This window comes from Tympanuchus pallidicinctus, unplaced genomic scaffold, assembly GCF_026119805.1.
Source record: "Tympanuchus pallidicinctus isolate F22 unplaced genomic scaffold, pur_lepc_1.0 scaffold3, whole genome shotgun sequence".
NCBI lineage: Eukaryota > Metazoa > Chordata > Aves > Galliformes > Phasianidae > Tympanuchus > Tympanuchus pallidicinctus.
Genome location: NW_026294747.1, coordinates 53,385,489 through 53,404,711, shown reverse-complemented (window position 1 = coordinate 53,404,711; position 19,223 = coordinate 53,385,489). Strand labels below are relative to the sequence as shown.

Here is a 19,223-nt window from a genome sequence, read left to right as displayed (position 1 = left end):
GCGTAAGCCACGCCTCCCACGCCACGCCCCCCTCCCTCGGCGACGCCCCTCTCCTCTCAGAGCCGTGGCGCTGCGCGGCCATGGAGGCGCCGCCGCGGGGGGCCCAGCGGGGCTGGTACCTGTCCGCCCGGCGGCAGCGGGACTGCAGCCAGGGGGAGGACGGCGACGGCGAAAGCGAGGAGGACGAGGAGACCGCCCCGCTGCTGCCGCCGGCGTCGGGCAGAGTGCGCGTGAGGGCGGGGGGCGGCGGGCGGGCAGGGACCTCGCGGGCACCTCGCGCTGAGCGCGCTTTCCTCGCAGGGCTCCTCGCAGCGCGGCTCCTCCTTCGGCCTCTCCGTGTTCAACCTCATGAACGCGATCATGGGCAGCGGCATCCTCGGTTTGTCCTACGCCATGGCCGGCACGGGAGTCCTGGGCTTCAGGTGAGGTCCGGCGGGCGAGGAGCGGCCGTGGAGAAGCGGGGGGAGCAGCGGGGTTGTGCTCACGGAGCGGCGGGGTGCGGGCGCGGCGTGCGGGGCTCGGCTCACCTCGCTCGGCGCTGCGTAGGGCTGCCTCTGTGCTGTTCTCTTGTCTCGCCCCCGTGTGCGCACTGTGAAAGGAACGTGTGGCCCCTGAATGGAAGGCACGAAATGAGGAAATGCTGTCTTGTGATAAATGTTTTTTTTTGCAAACGGAGCGTTTTTAAAGATAGAAAGCGCGTTGTTGTGCGGGAGTTGCTCACGTGAATGCGTTGTGCTTCCAGCGCCCTGCTGCTGACGGTCGCCGGCCTCGCGGCTTACTCCGTGTTCCTGCTCCTCAGCATGTGCACGCAGACCGGTAAGTGAGGAGAGCTGCCCCACAGCCATCCCTCGTCTGGTCACAGAATGGCCTGGGTTGAGAAGGACCTCAGAGATCATCTAGATTCATCGGACAGTTCCCAATTGCCATTAAAAAGCCCCACAGATTCAAAACGTCTTATATGAAAAGTAAACACCGAACTAACTGATTTACTGCCAATACTGCCTCGCTGGCTTCTCATTTATTTCCCTCAGAATGCACCTGGCATATTCCCAAGAAGATAGGTCTCCTATTTCTTCACCCAAATAATTTTGGTGTGAGCTAGACCATGCTTTTTTGGTGTGTGGTTGTCTATATGCAGTCTCAGTGTTGCTCTCAGTAAGCAGCCAATTGCCATTATTCTAACTGTAAAACATTTATCCACTGTTTGAAGTGAATACTGGTCAGATTTTCTTATAATACAGGCTTCACAGATGTGTGTTTTCACAGCATTTCTGATACTGGGTGAGAAATGCAGTCCTTACTTAGAAATTACGCTGCTTTGAGAATGTCCAAACAGGAGATCCTAACATTTGAGTTCTGGTCTGCTGCTAATATTTTAATTCTTGCTTCTTTTAATTGTTACTGAACGCCTGGCTGCTTCCTTGAGTTCCAGCACACAAAGGCCTTGTCTCAGTGGGAAGCCTGCATCTCTTCCAGGAACCTGGTTATTGTTTCCATCTCATCTCTTTTCCCCTCTTTTCAAAGGTGATGGGGGAAAGCTGCATTCCATTCCTTACAGGCTGTGCTTTCTGTAGCTAGCTTTGGGCTCTCTCTGATCTTTGCTTCTTGACTCTCCTTAGATCTGCTGCTCCTGTCTTCACCTACTGAGTGATCTGCCTCATGTGCTCCTTAAAAATCTTCTTCAGAGGTAGGGCTACATCTGTGTGTAATATTGGCTGCTCAATGACTTGTGACTCACTGCAACTCTTTTTCTTTCTGAAGCTTTGCTTGTTAGAGAGGAATCAGAACCTGGGATAAATAGCTAGAAAGATACATAGTAAAAGGAAAAAAGACTGAGGTAAGGGGTGAATCTTGGTGATGTTTGCTCGCTTCTTAAGTTCTGTATTATATAGGCACCGGATGGTGTTGTGTTGTTATCTGGTAAAATAATAGGAAGATATCCTTGCAAAGAACTGCTGGGGGTGAAAGAGGGAGGGAGGAAACTGAATATGGAGACCTACTACACACACCAGCATAGTTTAACTCCTCACTTATTTATTGTCAAAGGCAACACATTACCTCCTGGATGCATTTTGGAAATGCAAACAGCCAAAAGCAAGGAGTAGCCCTAAATGATGGGGTGAAGGTACTCCCCTAGTCTGAAATGAGCACCGTGTGGTCAGTAAGTAGTTAGCACCTAGTGCTGATGGGCATCCTAGCTCTGGAGCTATGCTCAGGTGTCTCTGCTGCATTTTTGGTTGCTGTTTTAAGGAGTGATGGTGGTGATCTTTATTGGCTGTAGGTCCTGTGACCTACTGAAGTAAGTTGACATTAAATAGCATCCCAGGCTTTTCCTCGGAATATCCACTTCAAAAAGGGAGATGTGTGACCAGTTGTGCCTTTCCAAAGTGAAATTTGTGTGAATAGTTCTTATGTTAAAATAGATTGAATGTTAAGCATGCGTTCATCTGTGAACGGTGTTACAGTATTAATCTGTGGCGAGGAACGGGAAAGTGATGTTAGTAGTTTTATACTGAAAAAGGTGAGCTAGGAAAGTGTGAAGGAGAAAGGGTAAAGAAAAGCCTTATGGGACTGTTGGAAAACTGCTCGCTCAGGTATTTAAATCATAAAAGTAATCCTAGGAAAGAGCCAACATATAAAACCCCTTCTGAAAAGGAAGCTTTAATATTAATTCTGTTTCAAACGGAGCAGCATTTAAGTTGTAGTTTGAAAACAAAGAAGTGCCTTGAGTTTGTAAGTGATGTTGGTGTGGGGTGGCTTTGTCCAGGTCAAATGATTTGTGAGGCCAAATGACTTAGAAAACAAACAGTGCCGTGTGTTGGGGTTGGGTTGGACAGGGTTTCCTCCTGGTGTTAATTCAGTGCTACAAAAGCTGTTTCAGGGCTTAGGGTGGCAAAATTCTGTAAGTGGAGGAATGAGGAATTTAAGGGGGATGTCCCTGGAGCTTCATGGCTTTTTGCTTTTTTCCATTTGGAGCTGCTCACGAGGATTGCCTGTGCTTTTCTCACCAGTTTGACTTTGGGGTGAAATGATTTCCATTAGTAATGCACAAGAAGTGAACCCAGGCAGGCAGAATGCATTTCTGGCAGTAGTGCTGGATATTTTGTTCCATATATTTTTTTGAAAGCACCGAAGTGATGTGATTAAATATCAACGCTCCCTCAGTGTTCGCGGGACTAAACTGATTAAATAACCAGAATGGCTACAAAAACTCCTCCAAGGCTTCGTGTTGCTGGTTTGGAGTTCTGTGGAAAACATTTTTTCTTGGTAACTCCCTGTTTGTGTGTATTGGGTGTTTGTTCCCATGCGGTACGAGCAGCTCTCAGACATACTAAACACTGGCCTTCGAAAATGCTATTTATCTGCTGCTAACTGCTTTGTAAATGTAGATCGAAGAAAAATAGAGGGTAAAATCTAGTAACAGACAATGAAATGTATTGAATATTTAATATTGCGGCCCTGGTACGGAGCTGCCTCCTCCCCCAGGCCTCGCTGAGAAAGGAACAAGCAGCAGGAAGAGCAGCTGTAGTCCAAGTGGAACCAAGGAAGGGGAGGCGAGTGTTGCATCAAGAGAGCTGTGTGCTTTGGAGGTTATTTTACCCTCGGAGGCATTTACAGCTCTGGGCCGTTCTCTGGAGCGTTCATCCTTTCGGTATCGCTAGAGCTTCTAATGGCAGAATGGAGAGCAACTGTGGAAGACTTCAATATGATTTCCTCCTTTCTGAGAAGGGATCGTTCTGAGTTGTTTTGACTATTAGAGGTGAGCTTCGGCTGCTCAGGAAACCGCAGGCTGTTGTGGTGTGATGAGTTGGGAAGGTGTGAGTAAGGGCAGGCTGCTTGCTTTGCTTTTGCCTCTGCTTTGGCTTGGTTTTGTTTGTTGTCGTCTGCTTTTTGTAACAGATTGCAGCCCAAGAAGGTGTTTACCTTCAGCAGTGTTGGAAGCTGTGTTTTTGAAAGCTGCCACAATAGTGATTGATTGGTGTTTAGGTTTGGGGAAAGATGAAGGCACGTTTCTCTTATTGTCTTCACTTAAAAACAAGCATACGCTTAAGAAATAAAATCTAGAAATAGCTTGCCTCTAATTCTTGAGACTAATAGCAAAATTCTTCATCGGTAGTGTTGCATGCAAAACTCTTTGGGAAAAGACAGCCAGTTCCCAGTGTAGTACTTTTATTTTTTATACAGCTATTTTTAATGGCACATTGAATTTCTGGTGAGTCTGAATGGTCGGGCAGATATTTAGGAGCAAGAATACAAGTATATCCTAATGCTATTTTATAAGTAGGCTGTATTATAAAATAGTCTCTTAATTGGGTCCTGAGCTGTGCTCATTTTAAAAGAAAAAAAAAAGGAAAAGGCAAAACTGGAGCTCTTGGGTGATTTTTGCAGTTAGGAATATTTTAGCTTTTTTTATTTTCTTATTGACAGCTGTCACTTCCTACGAGGACCTCGGCCTGTTTGCATTTGGATCAGCTGGAAAGGCAAGTGTTTGTCGATGCCTGTGTGTTTCTTGTTCTCCTGCTTCTGATACACAGCTGTTAACTGCATAGTAAGGATATATGGATGCAATCCGTGTGATTGGTGAAGTTCTGATATTGCAAAAAATAAAAATAAAAAAAAAAAAATAACACAGTTCCCAAAACCAACTTTCTCCTCCCTTTCATCCAGTGTTGTGCTGCAAAGGTCAGCTAGCTGTGTAACAGACACTTCTTGCATACAGGTTTTTGTGCTCCTTTCCTGCCAGTGTGTTCCCCTTACTGTATTTCCCAGTGTCTGCTCGCTGGCTTTGCACTCAGGTCAGCTGAGCCATCCGTTCCAGGTTGGTTTCAGTCCCATTGCACCGTTGCTGTGAGCTGTTAAGACACACCTGGGTGATTTACTGCTGCTCTTGGAGGTTCTCGTAGAGCTCGGCGTTGTTTGCCTTTCATGCAGTTTCTACAACATATATAAACAGGGATGTTTCATGAATGCTAATGTTTTGATGTAAGCATACTGGGCACGTAAGTTGTGCTGTTTTAGTAATGGGAATTGTATCTGTTTTTCTTGATGGACGGTGTTGTCCATTTTCTTGATGGACAGTGTTGTCCAGTAACACGAAATACTGATAGTAAATACTGTGCATATGATACTGTGACTCTGTGCTCTGTTTCGTTTAAGTGATTCTAAAAGCAGGTTTGACCACACCACTGCAATTTCAATAGCTTTCTGAAAAAACCCAACTCTTTCAGTGAGTTCTGTTTAACGGACTGGAGTCTCACTTCTGTTTTCATATGAGAATAAAAACTGAGCTATTAGGTATAAGCTGCCATTAGCATTAATGAGCAGATAATGAGTGCAGTGTGTGAGATCAATATCTATTGAGCAGAGTGAAGATGTGATCGCCCCCAGCAGATGATTTCATACCATTCTAATATTAAGATATATCATCCTATTTTCCTGAGAGGGGCTGTGGGTACGTTAACCACAAGCCATTAGGTGCAGCAGCCATAGAAACACAGGGCGTAAGGGGATATTAAGATGTGACCAATTTTTATTTTTATTTTTATTTTTTTTTCTCCCCTCTTCTCTGCAGCACAGGGATAAAACACAGGGAAGCAATTCGTGGCAAATATCTGATTTGTTATTTAGTGGATATTCCGTGTTATCCAGTGAAGGAGGTATCACAGCTTTACTGTGGTGATTTGTATTATCCTCCCCAAATGTAACTGTTCTGTATTTTACTATTTTAAGTTGCTTCCTCTGCTAAAAATCATGGATTTTCAGTGTGTATGGATTGAGGTACATCCCAGCCACTGACCCAGGTTGGGAAGCTGTTTGGATTAGGCAGAAAGCAGGAGGTCGCCAAGCCTTCCTAGAGGAACCCATGTTTTTCTGCAGCACTGACCTTTGCCTGTGGAAGCATCTGTGCTGTTCGTACACCTTGATCAAAGAATGGAGTGCAGGACGCTGGCTGAGAGCTTGCCAGGGATAAACAAGGTTTGCCATTGCTGTGGCTGCCACTAATTGTTTTATCTCAGGCTCTTTTCTCCATTTGCAGTCTAATAACTGTGAACCCTGCATTTGATCTCTGCTTCCTGAATGCATTGCTTTTAACTGGTGCTATTGATTTTTAGACTATCCTCATTTATCACGGTCATTTTGAATTCCAGTGTTCTCCCTGAGCTTCTCTCAGCTTGGTCAGGCATAGATTGCAGTTTTTGCTGCTTTTGGTTTCTTTGTATGTTAAGATGTGCTCATTCTTCCCTCATCCAAGCCATCCGCTACTGATAGAGCATTGTAGGACGATGCTTGAACTCTGGACTGATAGTGAACTGCTGGTAACTGCTCCTGGGGTAAAGCAGCTCTTCACCCATACAGTGATCTCATGCTGAGAACACTGGTGTGATTTGTGAGGCTAGGGATCAGCAGATGGAAGCTTGCTGACTCTCCCTCTCCAAAGGCACGGCGCGTTTCTTTCCGTCGGTGACAAATGACAATGCGCTGACGTTCAGCTCACTGCAGGTCTGCTATGCTTTTCTAACTGATCGACTGGGAAAAACGGCAACTCTGCTTCCAGAACTTATTTGAAAATACAAATTTGATTTTCTTCCACAATTGTGGTTTGATTTTATTTTTTTCAACGTATTTTCCAGGCCGAGTTCTGGTAGTAGAAAGGCGCTGCTATGTAATGATGCGCGGCACGAATGACCGTGCTGTGTAGATGAGGGCACTGTTTTAGATCTGAGCTGAAGCTAAAACAGTGGGAAAGCTTCACACACGGCTGCTCGGGTTTTGTCAATTGGAAGTTAGCAACTGTTTAGATTCAGTCAAGTATTGGTTTGCCCTGAGATTGTCTCTATATTCTGTGTTAGTCCAATGTGAGTAATAGCAATCACAAAAAGAAATGTCTGTCTAGTTTATAGGCATAAAAAACTTGTGACTGTTAATATTCATAGTTACATGGAGTGAGGAACAGTTTGCGTAGATCATCTCTGCTGTCTGAGTGCCTTTCAGAGGCAAAGGATGATTTCCCTTTCGACCTACCTGACATCAATTGGGAAGCACTTACTTTCTCTATGATCTGCAAAACAAAGCTTTGCCCTTTAACTACTCTTGTTTTGTCATCTCAGAATGAAAATGCTTTTTTTTTTTTTTCTTTTTTTTTTTTCCCTTCAGGGATTGCTTTGCTTTTATATTCATTTGAGGTTGGTTTCCATGTGTTGAACTTTTGGTGAAGCAGAAGATGCCTTTCCTTTCAGTACTGGTTGTTGCTTTTGCATCTGGTCTGTTTAAGATTATGCGTATTTGTTTTTATGACCGTTACAGGCATACGACTCCAGTTATCCTTACCCTTTCTAAAGAAATCAATTTTTTTTTATAGGTCCTTGTTGCAACTACAATAATTATCCAGAATATAGGAGGTAAGAAACTTCATACGCTCGATTTTAACTGAGTGGGGTATAATCTCTACAGTCCACAAAACTCCAGAAATGCCGAAGGCAGTAATGAAATGAAAGCGTTCTTAAGGTTGTGATTAAAAAGATGTAAGATCTGTGTGATCACACAGAGCTGAAGTGCTGTGGCCATGGGGTAGGTGGGTGCTTCCTGGGGGGCAGATCGTATGCCTGCTCTGCATCCCGTGGTGTGGAGGACATCCATCAGTTGGCACTGCTGGCTGGAAGGGGGCTGCAGAACTGTCATCTCCTCCCTGTTCTTCTGGACATTTGTATCTTGGAAGCTGTATTTTTTTTTTTCACATTGTGTGTTCTCCGTGGGTTTTGTTTTTTTTTTTCCCTTTGGAACTTGCTGACACATTTTAGTGATACCTGTAACAATGGAAAGCTCAGCTGTGACATTCCAAATGTGCTATGTTGTGATAGATTTTTCCTTGTTGGTTACCTTGGATTCCAGTATTTTCAATATCTTTTGTTTTCCTTAATGTGTAACAATAAAATAACACGAGCTGTCTTTGCATTGAAATAATCACCTAAGCACTTCAGCTCTATTCAGGTACGTTTACATACTGGAGTTACAGAGTAGTAGAGTCCTTAGAAGTAAATCATCCAAAAGCCGACAGTGTTTAACAGAACTATTTTTATTTTCTTTGGCTGATTCCTTTGAATGTTTTGGATTCTTTCATTTAGATGAGGAAACAGTGTGAAGGTTCCCTCCTTCCCATTCTCTCCTACGCCCTCAAGACACACATGATTACCTGCAGTGCCAGGAGGAAACAGCATTCCAGTTTTGTTCTTCTTTCCTTTAGTTATCATCTGTCAAGTCCAGACAATTCAGTGATCTCTTGTTACTACGTTGTGGCCTGGTGCTAGACCAACTAACTGCTTGTAGGATAACATCAGAATCTTTTGTTACACTGGAAGCTCCTGTAATAAAAACTGCTTGACTTCAGCAGCTATTAAAACCCCTTGCATTAGCTTTAGACAGGAGCGAACATTTTAATTGCAAAATTAAGGATTATTTATTCACATGGGTTGTAGAGAATGTTCTGTAGCAGTGAACAAATGTTTTAATTTCCTTTCCCGTTCGAGTGGTCCTCTTAATAAATAGTACTGGGTGGGGGGGGGTACGCAGTGCAGGTTCTGGAGATCTGGGATAACGCACAGGGCTCTGTGGTCAAAGGAAATAAGGCTCTCATTTCTTCCTCCTAGCAGTTCATAACTTTCTCTGTGTCATTTTTAATAAAATTCACTTTGGTAACGCTAGAGGCCTGCGCTGGATACGAGCGAAGTGCTTGTTCTGTCCTTTGCAGTGGGCCTCTCTGCCAGCAAGTGGGGCCTGCTTTGCCAAGCGCTGCTTTTCTGTTCAGCTGGTCGAGGGGGAGGATTCTGCAGGTAGGAAATTCTCTTTTGGATGTATTCGAGCACCCTCATTTTGATGGAAGTGTTCAGAACTCTCTCGATGCTTCTGTTTCCAGTGCCAGTATTTTTCTTGTTAGAGTGGCAGCGTTTTGTGGATCCTCAGCTCTTGTTTGCAAAGATTCCAGGGAACTCAGTTTCAAATACTGAAAGAAAGCAAGCTGGCTTTTGTTTTCTGAGCTAGTTGAGGTAGGTGAAATGAAGCCGTGCCCCAGGCTTTGAGGAAGCACGCTTGTGGAACTGTGGGTTTTCACACACAGCTTTGGCACCTTCCTCCACACAGAATACGTGTTGTGCTGTCACTGTGCTATCGGTGTGAGGAGCTGCCTCACATCCTGTGTAGCATTCGCATTTCTGTACTGTTTCTCTCTTCAAAAAATGTCTTCTGTGCTTTGGGACAGCCCGGGTTAGGGATGAAGGGCTTTCTGCATCTCTCACTGAGCCTGGCTGCTTGAAGAAAGAAAGGCAAATCTCTTGTCTTTCTGGCTCCAATGTTTTTTAAATGTGAGTGATGAAACTGTGTTTGCCCTGAACTGGAGCCGTGCTGCAATGAAGGCTAAAGCTTCGGTTCTGCCCTTTTACCTCTGTGCAATGAGGTGTTCCCCTCCTTTTGTTTTATGGCTGTTTGAAGGAAGCTCTGTGTCTGGTGGGCAGAATTCCAGCCTCTGTCAACAGCTTTAATTCCAGAATAAGGCTAAAAATAAACATTGTTTTCTGCTACCTCCTCCATCATCAGACCTGGGTACATTGCATCATGTGGGATCTGATTTCAAAGGTGATTGGGGAGCTCTAGATAATGAATAATGATTTGCGATTAAAATAAGCGACTGCGCTGGCCTTACTGTCATTCACTGCATTTTTAAAGTCGGTTTGATCACGTCTAAAAGTAATTGAAGCTCGGAAGTGATTTACATTCATTTGTGGGAGAGAAAGCTTTTAGCAAGCATTTAAATACAGCTAGGCTTTCTCATTTGTCATCTTTGCTCGTTTAGAAAGAGAGCCTGAATTGCAGATTTGCATTTGACATCCTAATTGCCCACGCTGAACGACTGCGGAGCTGATTTTTCTCCTAGCGGATGCCCCGAGGCGAAAGGCACGGGTTGGTTCTGTAGAGCCGCAGGAAAGCTGTCGTTGTCCAAATGCAGAGGCGTTCGTAAAGGTCCCTTCCAACACAAACCATCTCCAGGTCTGTAAGTGGAGCAGTTTCCCAAACGCACATCTCTTGCCGTGCGGAGGACTGTAGAACTAGAGAATATCCCAGGCTGGAAGGGCTTCGCTTATCCGGAGCGGCTCTGCTCCCGGGCGCCGCGCGGGGCTGCGGGCCGCCTCGGGGACAGCGGCGGCGGCTGAGGGCTGCTCCGACAGCGCCACCTGCTGGCCGCCCCGCGCTGCTGCCCCGGGGCCGCTTTTTCCCGCCTTTCCCCCCTTCTTTTTCCCCCCCTTTCCCCTGTGTGAGGAATACGCGTGCTCCCTTTCATTACGCGCCTCACAACAAAGCGAAACAAGGAGCTTGTTCTACCAAGAGAACAGAGCATTCTTTTTCCTTCCACTCAGGGTTCCTCAATTCTGAAGTTTGATTATAAATGTATTTCACAAAATTTGTCTATGAGGTAGTAAACGTTTTGAGAAAAACGAGAGAGAAGATGGAAACCCTTATTTTTCTAACCAGAGTCCAGCACTCTACGAAGTTTGAAAATAAATAAACAGTGCAAATCCTGGAAGAAGGAAGCATGCCTTGTCACAGGCTGAGAACTGCACTGCTGCTACCTTAAGAAACCACTGAGCTGCCGTTAAGGATGGAAAGTCTCGTTCTGTTTTCAAGCAAACTCAAATGTTTGTTTTCACAGCGCAGTTTGCTTTTGAGCTGACAGCCTAATTACCTTCATTGTTTCTCAGTGAGGATTTCCAGTGCCCTAATTAAGGGCAGGTTTGTGTGCTCCTGTGCTGGTTTCACAATGGATGACCGTGCTGGTTTCCCATTGCAGTTAGTGGTTGTTGGGAAGGTTTACGCTGCAGGGGATGCTCACCTTGCTTTAAAAACAAAACGGCAGAACTCCTCACCTGCAGCTGTGCTTTGGAACATGAATAGGAAAGCACTGCAGTTCTATTAGCGTAAGTGCAATTAAACTAATGACATCTTAGTAAAAGAAATCTGCTGCCTGTATGTCCCCAGCGAAATAAGAGGGAAATAAGATGCAGCTCGCTTTGGCTTAAGTGTGCTGTGAAATAGGATTTATTCTGTTATTTCTGTCTTTCAGCCTCAGATCTTTTCAGTATTTTGGGAAAAACAAGGATCTTATTAATGGAACACTTCAGAGGATTAAGAGTTGCAAGCGTCTTGATTAATCTCAATCATCTCATGGCACTTGGGAGGAATCTCTCTGTCTCACCTAGATGAGAAGAGGAATTGCTCTGCTTGTCCCTGGTTCCCAAACCAGTGTAGCTCTTTTTCAGTAGAAGCTGCAGAGCCGATGCTTTTGTGTGGATAACAGCCATTTTCACAGCCTGCCTCTCCTGCTCAGGGAGATTGCAGCCTGGTTCCGTTTTTGCTCAGCACTTAATGGTGTGAGGTGTCTTTATAGTGAGATGTCTATATAGATCTAATGTGATCAGCCACAGTGGTAGGTTAGGAAAACTAATCAGGAGATTTAGAATCCTTCCCTTGAGTGAAATTACACGGAGGACTCTATCACCAGCCATTTTCTAAGGAAGGAATGAATCTTATGTTTGTGCATAAGTTTAATGTATATATATTCTCTTGCATTGTTACCGTGGACTTCAGCAGCTCATCGTTTTTTGATAGGACAGTAAGGAAACATCACAGATACATTTCTGGTAACTAAAATGCCACTCACGTGTGGGCTGCCTCTAAAGAGGGGTTTGAGGACTGACTTAAAAACAACCTTGGTTTTTCTTCTCACTAGCAATTAATGTTTCATTCAGGTAGGGGCCCATGTGCTGAGTGTGAAGCAGTACTATAGCACAGTGAGGGTGTTTTGAATAATATCTTCATGGTACATAGTTATACAGCTCAGCAGGTTGTAATGTATTAATGAAAGTGTAATGCAAGTATGCTTTTCTATATGACAAACTTTTTTTCATCAAAGTCAATGCCAAATTTCAGAACGTGACAAAGTCATGTATGTATGTATTTTAAGAATGTAATTTCTTGCTGCTTCCAAGGCGGTGCTAAGTCTATTGAATGACAAAGTAGTAGTTTTGATTCCTGCTGAATACTGTTTTAGTATCGGAATATCGATTTTCCTGAATACAGAACTTCAGACTCACTTAGTTTCCATCAAATAGCTCCTGGTGCATATTGAAAGTTATTGTAAGGTAGCATCGATGCTGCAATAGTAGCTAAAAATGAAGAAGTGACCAAATTGAGGTTGCTCCAGTGATGGATATCAGCACCTGTGTGCTGCCAAAGCCTCAGGTTACAGCACTGAACGCCCTTTGTTTTGCAGGAGGCCTGCCTCACCCAGTGCTCAGACAGATGGCTCATTCTGCAAAGAGGTGATAGAAGGAAAACAGGCTGCTGGCTTTGAATTCTGGGGATGAAATGAGGTGCAGGAGCAGTAAGTTCTGCTCTTGTACCACGTGTGTGAAAGGGGGTCAAGCTGAAGGGAATGTTATTGCTGATAGGTTTGAATGCTTGAATCCTAAGGACTACTGTAGACCTACCAGGCTTTTTATATGATAAAAGGTGCCTTAAAAGTTAATCTTTAAAACATTACTCTTATTTTGCAAGTGAAGGATGCAGGTATTGCCAGAGTGGAATAAACCAGAGCCCGAGATATGCTTCGTGTTGTGCTCACTTGTGGCACGGTGTAGCCATGTGACTCTGGCATCTCTTCCTTTTGCTTTATATCCCACTACCAAGGGTGCCTGACATTCAGATTTTCCAGTACTGTTTGGCATTGCTCTTCATTGTTGGCATCAGGAAAGTTAAGTAAAATGTCACGTTTGGATCAAAAGATGAGCAACTCTTCCTCAGCCACACCACGTGCCCTTTATTTCTAGCTAAGGTAACTTCAGCTTTGAGAAACAGTCTTCTGCACTCAGTTTGTAGTGGAGTGTGTCATTTGTAATGTCTCATCTGTTCAGAGTCACTTATTCAGAATTTGTAGAATGTGACACAGCAGTTTCTATCTTTTACTTCTGTTGTGCTGGGTAAAACTTGAAGGAGCTGCAGCTTGTGAGAAGCATGAGCTGCACTACAGCTACATTTGTGAACTACAAAGCAAGCAGGATTTGTTCTGTTAAACTGTATTATGTGAGGGTGTCCTGCTCAGGTTTATTTAAGAGATTCATGTTGTATCTGAGCAGCACGATCTAAATAAAATTGTTATTTATTTTCTCCATCTTATAGAACAAACAGGAGGAGATAAACTGGCAAAAAAAAAAAAAAAGTCCTGCCCCATGAGGTTGTTTCTCATATGCACAAGGAAAGGAAGAGAGATGGAGACAAATGTTCAGCATGTGCAAGACTTGTGGTGCGTGATTGGTTCCCAACTCCAGAGTGGAATCCAGTGAAATTGGACTCCTCTTTAAAAAACAAAGAGTGAGTGCACAACAAAGGATAAGTGATCAAATGATTAGCCAGAGGCTAATAGGAATGTGAGGGAAGAGTGACAGATTGCATGGTAGGAGGAAATCTGATCTGGAAATTGAAGCTTTCTGCAGCTGAGCTGCAAAAGAACTAATTTTGAAACCTTTCTGAAGTGCATAAATATATCAAGATTCCAAATTGCTTGTGTACAAAGCATTGTGCAATGCAAGAAAGGAGGCTAATGGGTAAATAAATTTAATTATACTTTAGAGGAAGTTTTCTTTTTTCACCTCCTGATTTTTTTGACCATCTCTCTTTGCTTAGGGTGAAACACCCGCTCACCCCCAGCTTAGTGTTAATTTTCTTACAAATTCTGGTGATTTAGAAATGCACACGCCGTAAAGATCTTTGTGATCTTTGCAGACAGGAGAGTAATGGCAATGGATAACACACCTGGCCTGATGTAAACAACAGCTACACGTCAACAGGGAAATACAGTCAAATCCTAAAAAAAATCAGGGCTTTTAATTACGAAGAAGCGAATATTCCCTTATTTGGTGATCCACCAACTGTTTTTAATTTAACCTTGCGGTAGGTAGATGCCACTTTGCATTAATGCAATTTGCTTTCTTTATGGAGACCACATTCCCCTTCTTCAGATTTAACACTGGCTGCTGCAGTACAGCAGTGTCAGAGTCCACATTTTCCACATCCACTCTTAACTCAGCGTACGGATGGAAGTTTGCCGTCGTACATTTTTCAAACAAATATTATTTCTGGAGAACATCAGAAAAGGAAGCACGGTGTTCTGAACTACCAAACACAGGTCAGTAAGATTTGAATGCAACAGATGAATTTTCATCAAGCTTTGGATAGGACTGAAGGTGTTTGCAGGCACGGTGGTGACATCACTTGGACAGATGGCAGTCAGCTCCCAGCAGGCTGTGATGTTTGCTGGAGCTCTTTGTAATGCCTGATGTTACGAGTAATTCTCTCTTGGTTTCTGGGTTGTACAAACGTTTGCTGTTTGTGTGAAAGCAAAAAGTGACAGCAGCAATATGTGAAGGTATCAGGGTAATAGAAATTGTGAGGAAAAAATGTGAGGACTCCTCTGTATTGACACCTTTTTTTCTGATTACTTATGCCTTTGATCATTTCGCCGAGCAAAGCAGAAAAATGGCACCGTGAAGTAGTGCTTGGATTTATCTGTATGCATCATTACTTTCTGATGAATACAAATATAAATGCTCTATTTCAAATCATCACTCCCGCAGGATTAACTAACACTTTCTCTTCGGATTTGTAGTTCTTGTAAATACAGACATGCAGTATATAAAGAGCCTTTCAAGTCCCATTCTCGTGCTTAGATTTGCAGTGCATTTGCTTAGTGCAGCGACAACTGAACAACAACAAATACAGAGTATTTTAAAAAGATCTGTTGTATTGATAGAAGCAAATCTCAGGAGTTACTCTCATCCTCATCAACAACATCTACTGCAGAGTTGGGAAGAAGTGCTGCAGCCACAGTCTGTGCAGATCTGTGTTGCCAGGTAAAGGGTCAGCCTGCTGCTCAGTATTGTTTTTGTTAGCCCTTTGGATGATGTTTTCCTTGCTTCAAGACTCACGTCATAACAACCTCTCTGGAAGCATTAGCCAGCATCAGCACGGTACTCGGGGATTTGCAGCTATTTTTAAAGGAAGCATATGAGAAAATAAATGTTGATTCTGGTGCCACAGTGTCTAATATATAGCTGAGATGTCCCAGTCATAAGCGTGCTGGTTGGAGCAGTACTGCTGTTCCTCTGCTGAATCTGCTCTGCTTCTGTTTGCAGCTATGTCATCTTATCTGTTAATTGTGAAGTCTGAGCTTCCTGGTGCTGTTGCAGGGTTCTTAAGTGGAGATGAGAGCGGGTAAGTAAAAAGGCTGCAAGCATTGTGAATTTATCTTGAGGAAGAAAGCAGCTCAGGACTGCTGGAGGAGATGGGTACTGACACTGCCTTCTGATCTCACGTGCTAAAAAAATGCCTTATTTACAGGCATTCTTGGAATATGAAATATTTGGCATCTGTAAACCTTCTGCAGCGCACACAGAGCGTGATTCTTTCCCATCAGACAACCTTAAAGTTGGTGGCAGAACTCCATTCAAAGAAATCTGTAAAAATTTGAAAGGGAAAGCAGGAAGGAATGGGAGGGAGGGGAGGAGAAACATTTAAACTGCTGTCATGTTATCACTTAAAATATTTCAAGACCACAGTATGAAATCTGGCAGACATTTAAATTTAAATATTTTGTTGTCTTGCTCCAGTAATTGGACTTGTCTTGGGAAAAAGGCCAGGTTTCCAGGCTTGGTTTATAATTCCATAACTTGGCTGCCAGTAAAGAAATTATTCTTCACATCTGAGCTATAAAGCTGGATGTAATGTGTGTCCCTCAGATTCCTATTAGAGCTGTCACAAGGAATCTGTGCCTGCCCTGGGGCAAACACTGCAGCTTCAGTGCTGAAATCTCTTGTTCAGGCTGTTGCAGTGCTGCTGTCGTTTCTGATGGTGTATCTCACACTGTTACTGCAATTTTTCCACGCTGATTTTTTTTTTAGGTGTTTTGAGCTCAAGCTGGATTGAAGACAGTGTAGTTTTCTCAAGGCTGTGTGATGCTTCTGGTATACTTTCTAAGTTGAAATTGGTTTTTAAAAAGGCACTTTAGTTTAAGTCCTATTTTTTCTTTATTTGCTTCAATTGTATAACATGTGCTTTGAGAAACGGTGTGGTGCTAACCTCACTTTCTGTCTTCCTGCCCTCCTTTTGCCTTCACAATAATGCATATTTAGTAAGGGCCTAATAATAAACAATTATGTTTTATGTGCATGTCATTTTTGATCTGTTAGTGCAACTTTTCCAGCTGTGATAATCATCAGCTTTTCATTTGGGCTTTATTACCCTCTCCTTCCAAATTGTGCTTTCAGCTCTCCTGTCCCATACAGAGTGCTGTTGAATCTGCTGCTCTATCTGCTCCAATCTGTTCATTGCCGTTGTTTGCATGTAGCTTCACTTATGCTGGGTTTTTTTCTTAATTTGATGCCAGCTCTGTTTATGCAAATGGACTTTTCCCAACAAAGACACAGTTTTAAGCAGCTTATGAGCACTTCTAATAGGTAGGATCTGAAAGTGCCCTACGCATGCATACGTACATACATATGAAAGATTGTTCTGTCTAAAGAAGGCAGTATAAACAACAGATGTATTAAGCAGATGATGCTCTTTATCAAAGGTCCTCGTGCAGATCTTCAGCTAGTGAGCAAGCAAACAGGTTTCAGTGGCTGAACCAGTTACTATAAGTGGGCTGAGCCACAGCAATTCTCATTGCACTGTGTGCCACCCATACTTTTTGCTCAGCCGGAATTGCATGGTGGGAATGAAGTTCAATTTTGCCTTTGGAAGGAGCTGAAATTGTCTGCTGCAATGCCAGCCACAGCTCAAGCAGTGTGTTCATTTTCAGCTACAGCCTTGCCTGCTTGCTGAGAGCTCTTCTGCTGAATGGTGTTCGTGTGACACAGTTTGACTCCTCTGTTCTTTGCCCTAGCAAGTACTTGAGATGCAGCAGTCAGTCAGTATTCCAGCTTTGTGGACACAGCTGGCGTGTGCATGCCCACTGCTGTATTTCATCTATATTGTCACGATGGATCATCATCTTTTGCTGCAGAACGTTGCTTATTTATTAACTGGAACAGTTGCCCAGTGAGGCTGTGGGTGCCCCATCCCTGGAAGCATTCAAGGCCAGGCTGGATGGGGCTGTGAGCAGCCTGGTCTAGAAGGAGGTGTCCCTGCCTATAGCAGGCAGATTGGAATGGGGTGACATTAAAGATCCTTTCCAACCCAAACCATTCCATGATTATCTTAACACTGGAGTAGGTTTTGAGTAACAGAATGTAAATTGTAGGGAATTTTTCAAGACAAGTAGGCAATCAGTTATCAAGACCAAGTAGCAACTTACGTATGCAGAGGGCATAAATATTGCCTCATTTGATTAAAATCTTTTAACTGGGCCTCTTGTTTCCAGATGTGGCTGCACAACTGCTCTGTTTCTGTTCAGTCCCTGGCATCTGATATGCTGCCATTTGGGTGCAGGATATATCTTTAACTGGAGTTAAAAGCTGTCAGAAGTGTCAGTTAAACTGTGAGAAATGTTTTCTGTGCATATACCAACCCAAGGCATGCTCACAGGGAAGTCATTTTGCAAATTGGATTATTTTTGTAGCTAAAGGTAAGCAGGTGTGCATGCATTGCAAAGGATCAGAGCCAGTGTTTAAAATATCAACGTGTCTTTGTTAGAAAACAAAAACATGCAATATAAACACTTGTTAATTGCAAGTTGAGATGTTTCTGTCTGTCTGCATAAAAAGAATTCCACATAGTTTTGATGACATGAACATAGCTTCCAATGAGGATTGTGTTAAAAACTTGTAATTCGTGAGCCCTCTGTTAACATTTAATGACCCTGTCAGGAGGATATGATTGATGCAATTAAGTTGTCTTGCTTGTGTGTTACATAATTGATATGGACTGAGAGTCAGATCCTAATGTAGAACATATGAATCCCTTGTCCTGTTGCATTCGGGAATGAAATTAAAGCAATTTATAAATGTCTGCTTTCAGTTAAAAGTGGGGGAGGGACGGAGGAGGAACATCTGCATGCCAAAGCATTTTCAGTAGAGGCAAGGATTTATATTCTGCATTTCATACTTGGAATGTTTTTATCATATGGGATTATATCTGCGGATTAGCTGATTTTAAAGGAAATATAGGAACATTTATTCTGCCTGTGGAAAATAAGTGTATTTCTACAGCAGTATTCTGGGAGCAAACAGCTGCGTTTTTTGACAACCAGTAGATGGTCCTCTGCTTTCCGTTGGTCTGTTTGTTATTTCAAAATAATTTTTTAATCAAGGATATTCTAAAAGTAAACACTTTGCAAAATTATTTTTTCTCCTTCACCTCACTGCAGTTCTGCTCTTTTTGTTCCCTTCCCCCTCCAGTTTCTTTTTCTCACTTACCATACAGTAACCAAAGTACTTTCTTCCTTGGGCTTGCTGAGCTGCAGTGGTGTGTATGGTGTTGTTACTGCAGGGTTACTTTGCTTTGGAAGTGGGCAGGATTCCCTCAGCACTGCCGTGACTCCATTCATTTGTATCACATGTAATTTTTTGATGTTAAGTGATGCAGCCAGTTGGCCACGGTGCATGACGGTGCTCCATATCTGTCTCTGGTAATTCTTCAACACAGGTGTTTGCTGCTTTCCGTATGATAACTTGAGGTGCTGCCTGTTTATTAGGTGCTAACCATATCCTGGACTAAATAAACGTGGAGGTCAAAGGCCAGGGTGTTTATAGGTAGTAAAGTCGAGGGCTGATGTGCAAGATGTTTATCAGTACAGGATATGGCCAGTGCCAAGTTCGGGGAGCCACCCTCGAGATGTTTCTGTTTCTTAACAGCTTACACATCTGTGCTTCCCTCTGCTTAGGAGATGAGATTTTGGTACTGAATAGATTTTTAACAGCATCAAGACTTCATATGCCTCCATGGTGCTTTTTACATCTACGTTTTTATATGGACATTACAGCTGTTTCCATCTCTTTTGTGCTTTGATGGTGTTGCAATGAATGAAGGATAGTTCAGTGCTATATTAAAGACAAGAAAGTCTCCCTTTTTACAGTTCTTTGTTATATTACCTCTGGAGAGCAAATGTTACTTCAAATTAACAGCAAGCTGATTGACTTGTATATTTCCTCTAATATTTGACCTGTGCTGATAGAAATAGCAAA

At 43.2% G+C, this 19,223-nt stretch overlaps 1 protein-coding gene across 3 annotated transcripts in view; it reads left to right on the top strand.

Annotated features, from left to right (window-relative positions):
- The first annotated feature begins 35 nt into the window (after positions 1 to 35).
- SLC38A6 (solute carrier family 38 member 6) overlaps positions 36 to 19,223 on the top strand; it is a 37,987-nt gene continuing 18,799 nt past the window's right edge. For 2 of the 3 annotated variants that reach the window (XM_052696263.1, XM_052696262.1), the window contains exons 1-6: positions 36 to 224; positions 301 to 422; positions 743 to 816; positions 4,429 to 4,481; positions 7,361 to 7,400; positions 15,237 to 15,315. In XM_052696263.1, the coding sequence (XP_052552223.1) occupies positions 81 to 224; positions 301 to 422; positions 743 to 816; positions 4,429 to 4,481; positions 7,361 to 7,400; positions 15,237 to 15,315 (512 nt within the window). In that variant the 5' untranslated portion in view covers positions 36 to 80. The remainder of the gene's footprint in view (positions 225 to 300; positions 423 to 742; positions 817 to 4,428; positions 4,482 to 7,360; positions 7,401 to 15,236; positions 15,316 to 19,223) is intronic. The other variant, XM_052696264.1, reaches the window with a different exon arrangement.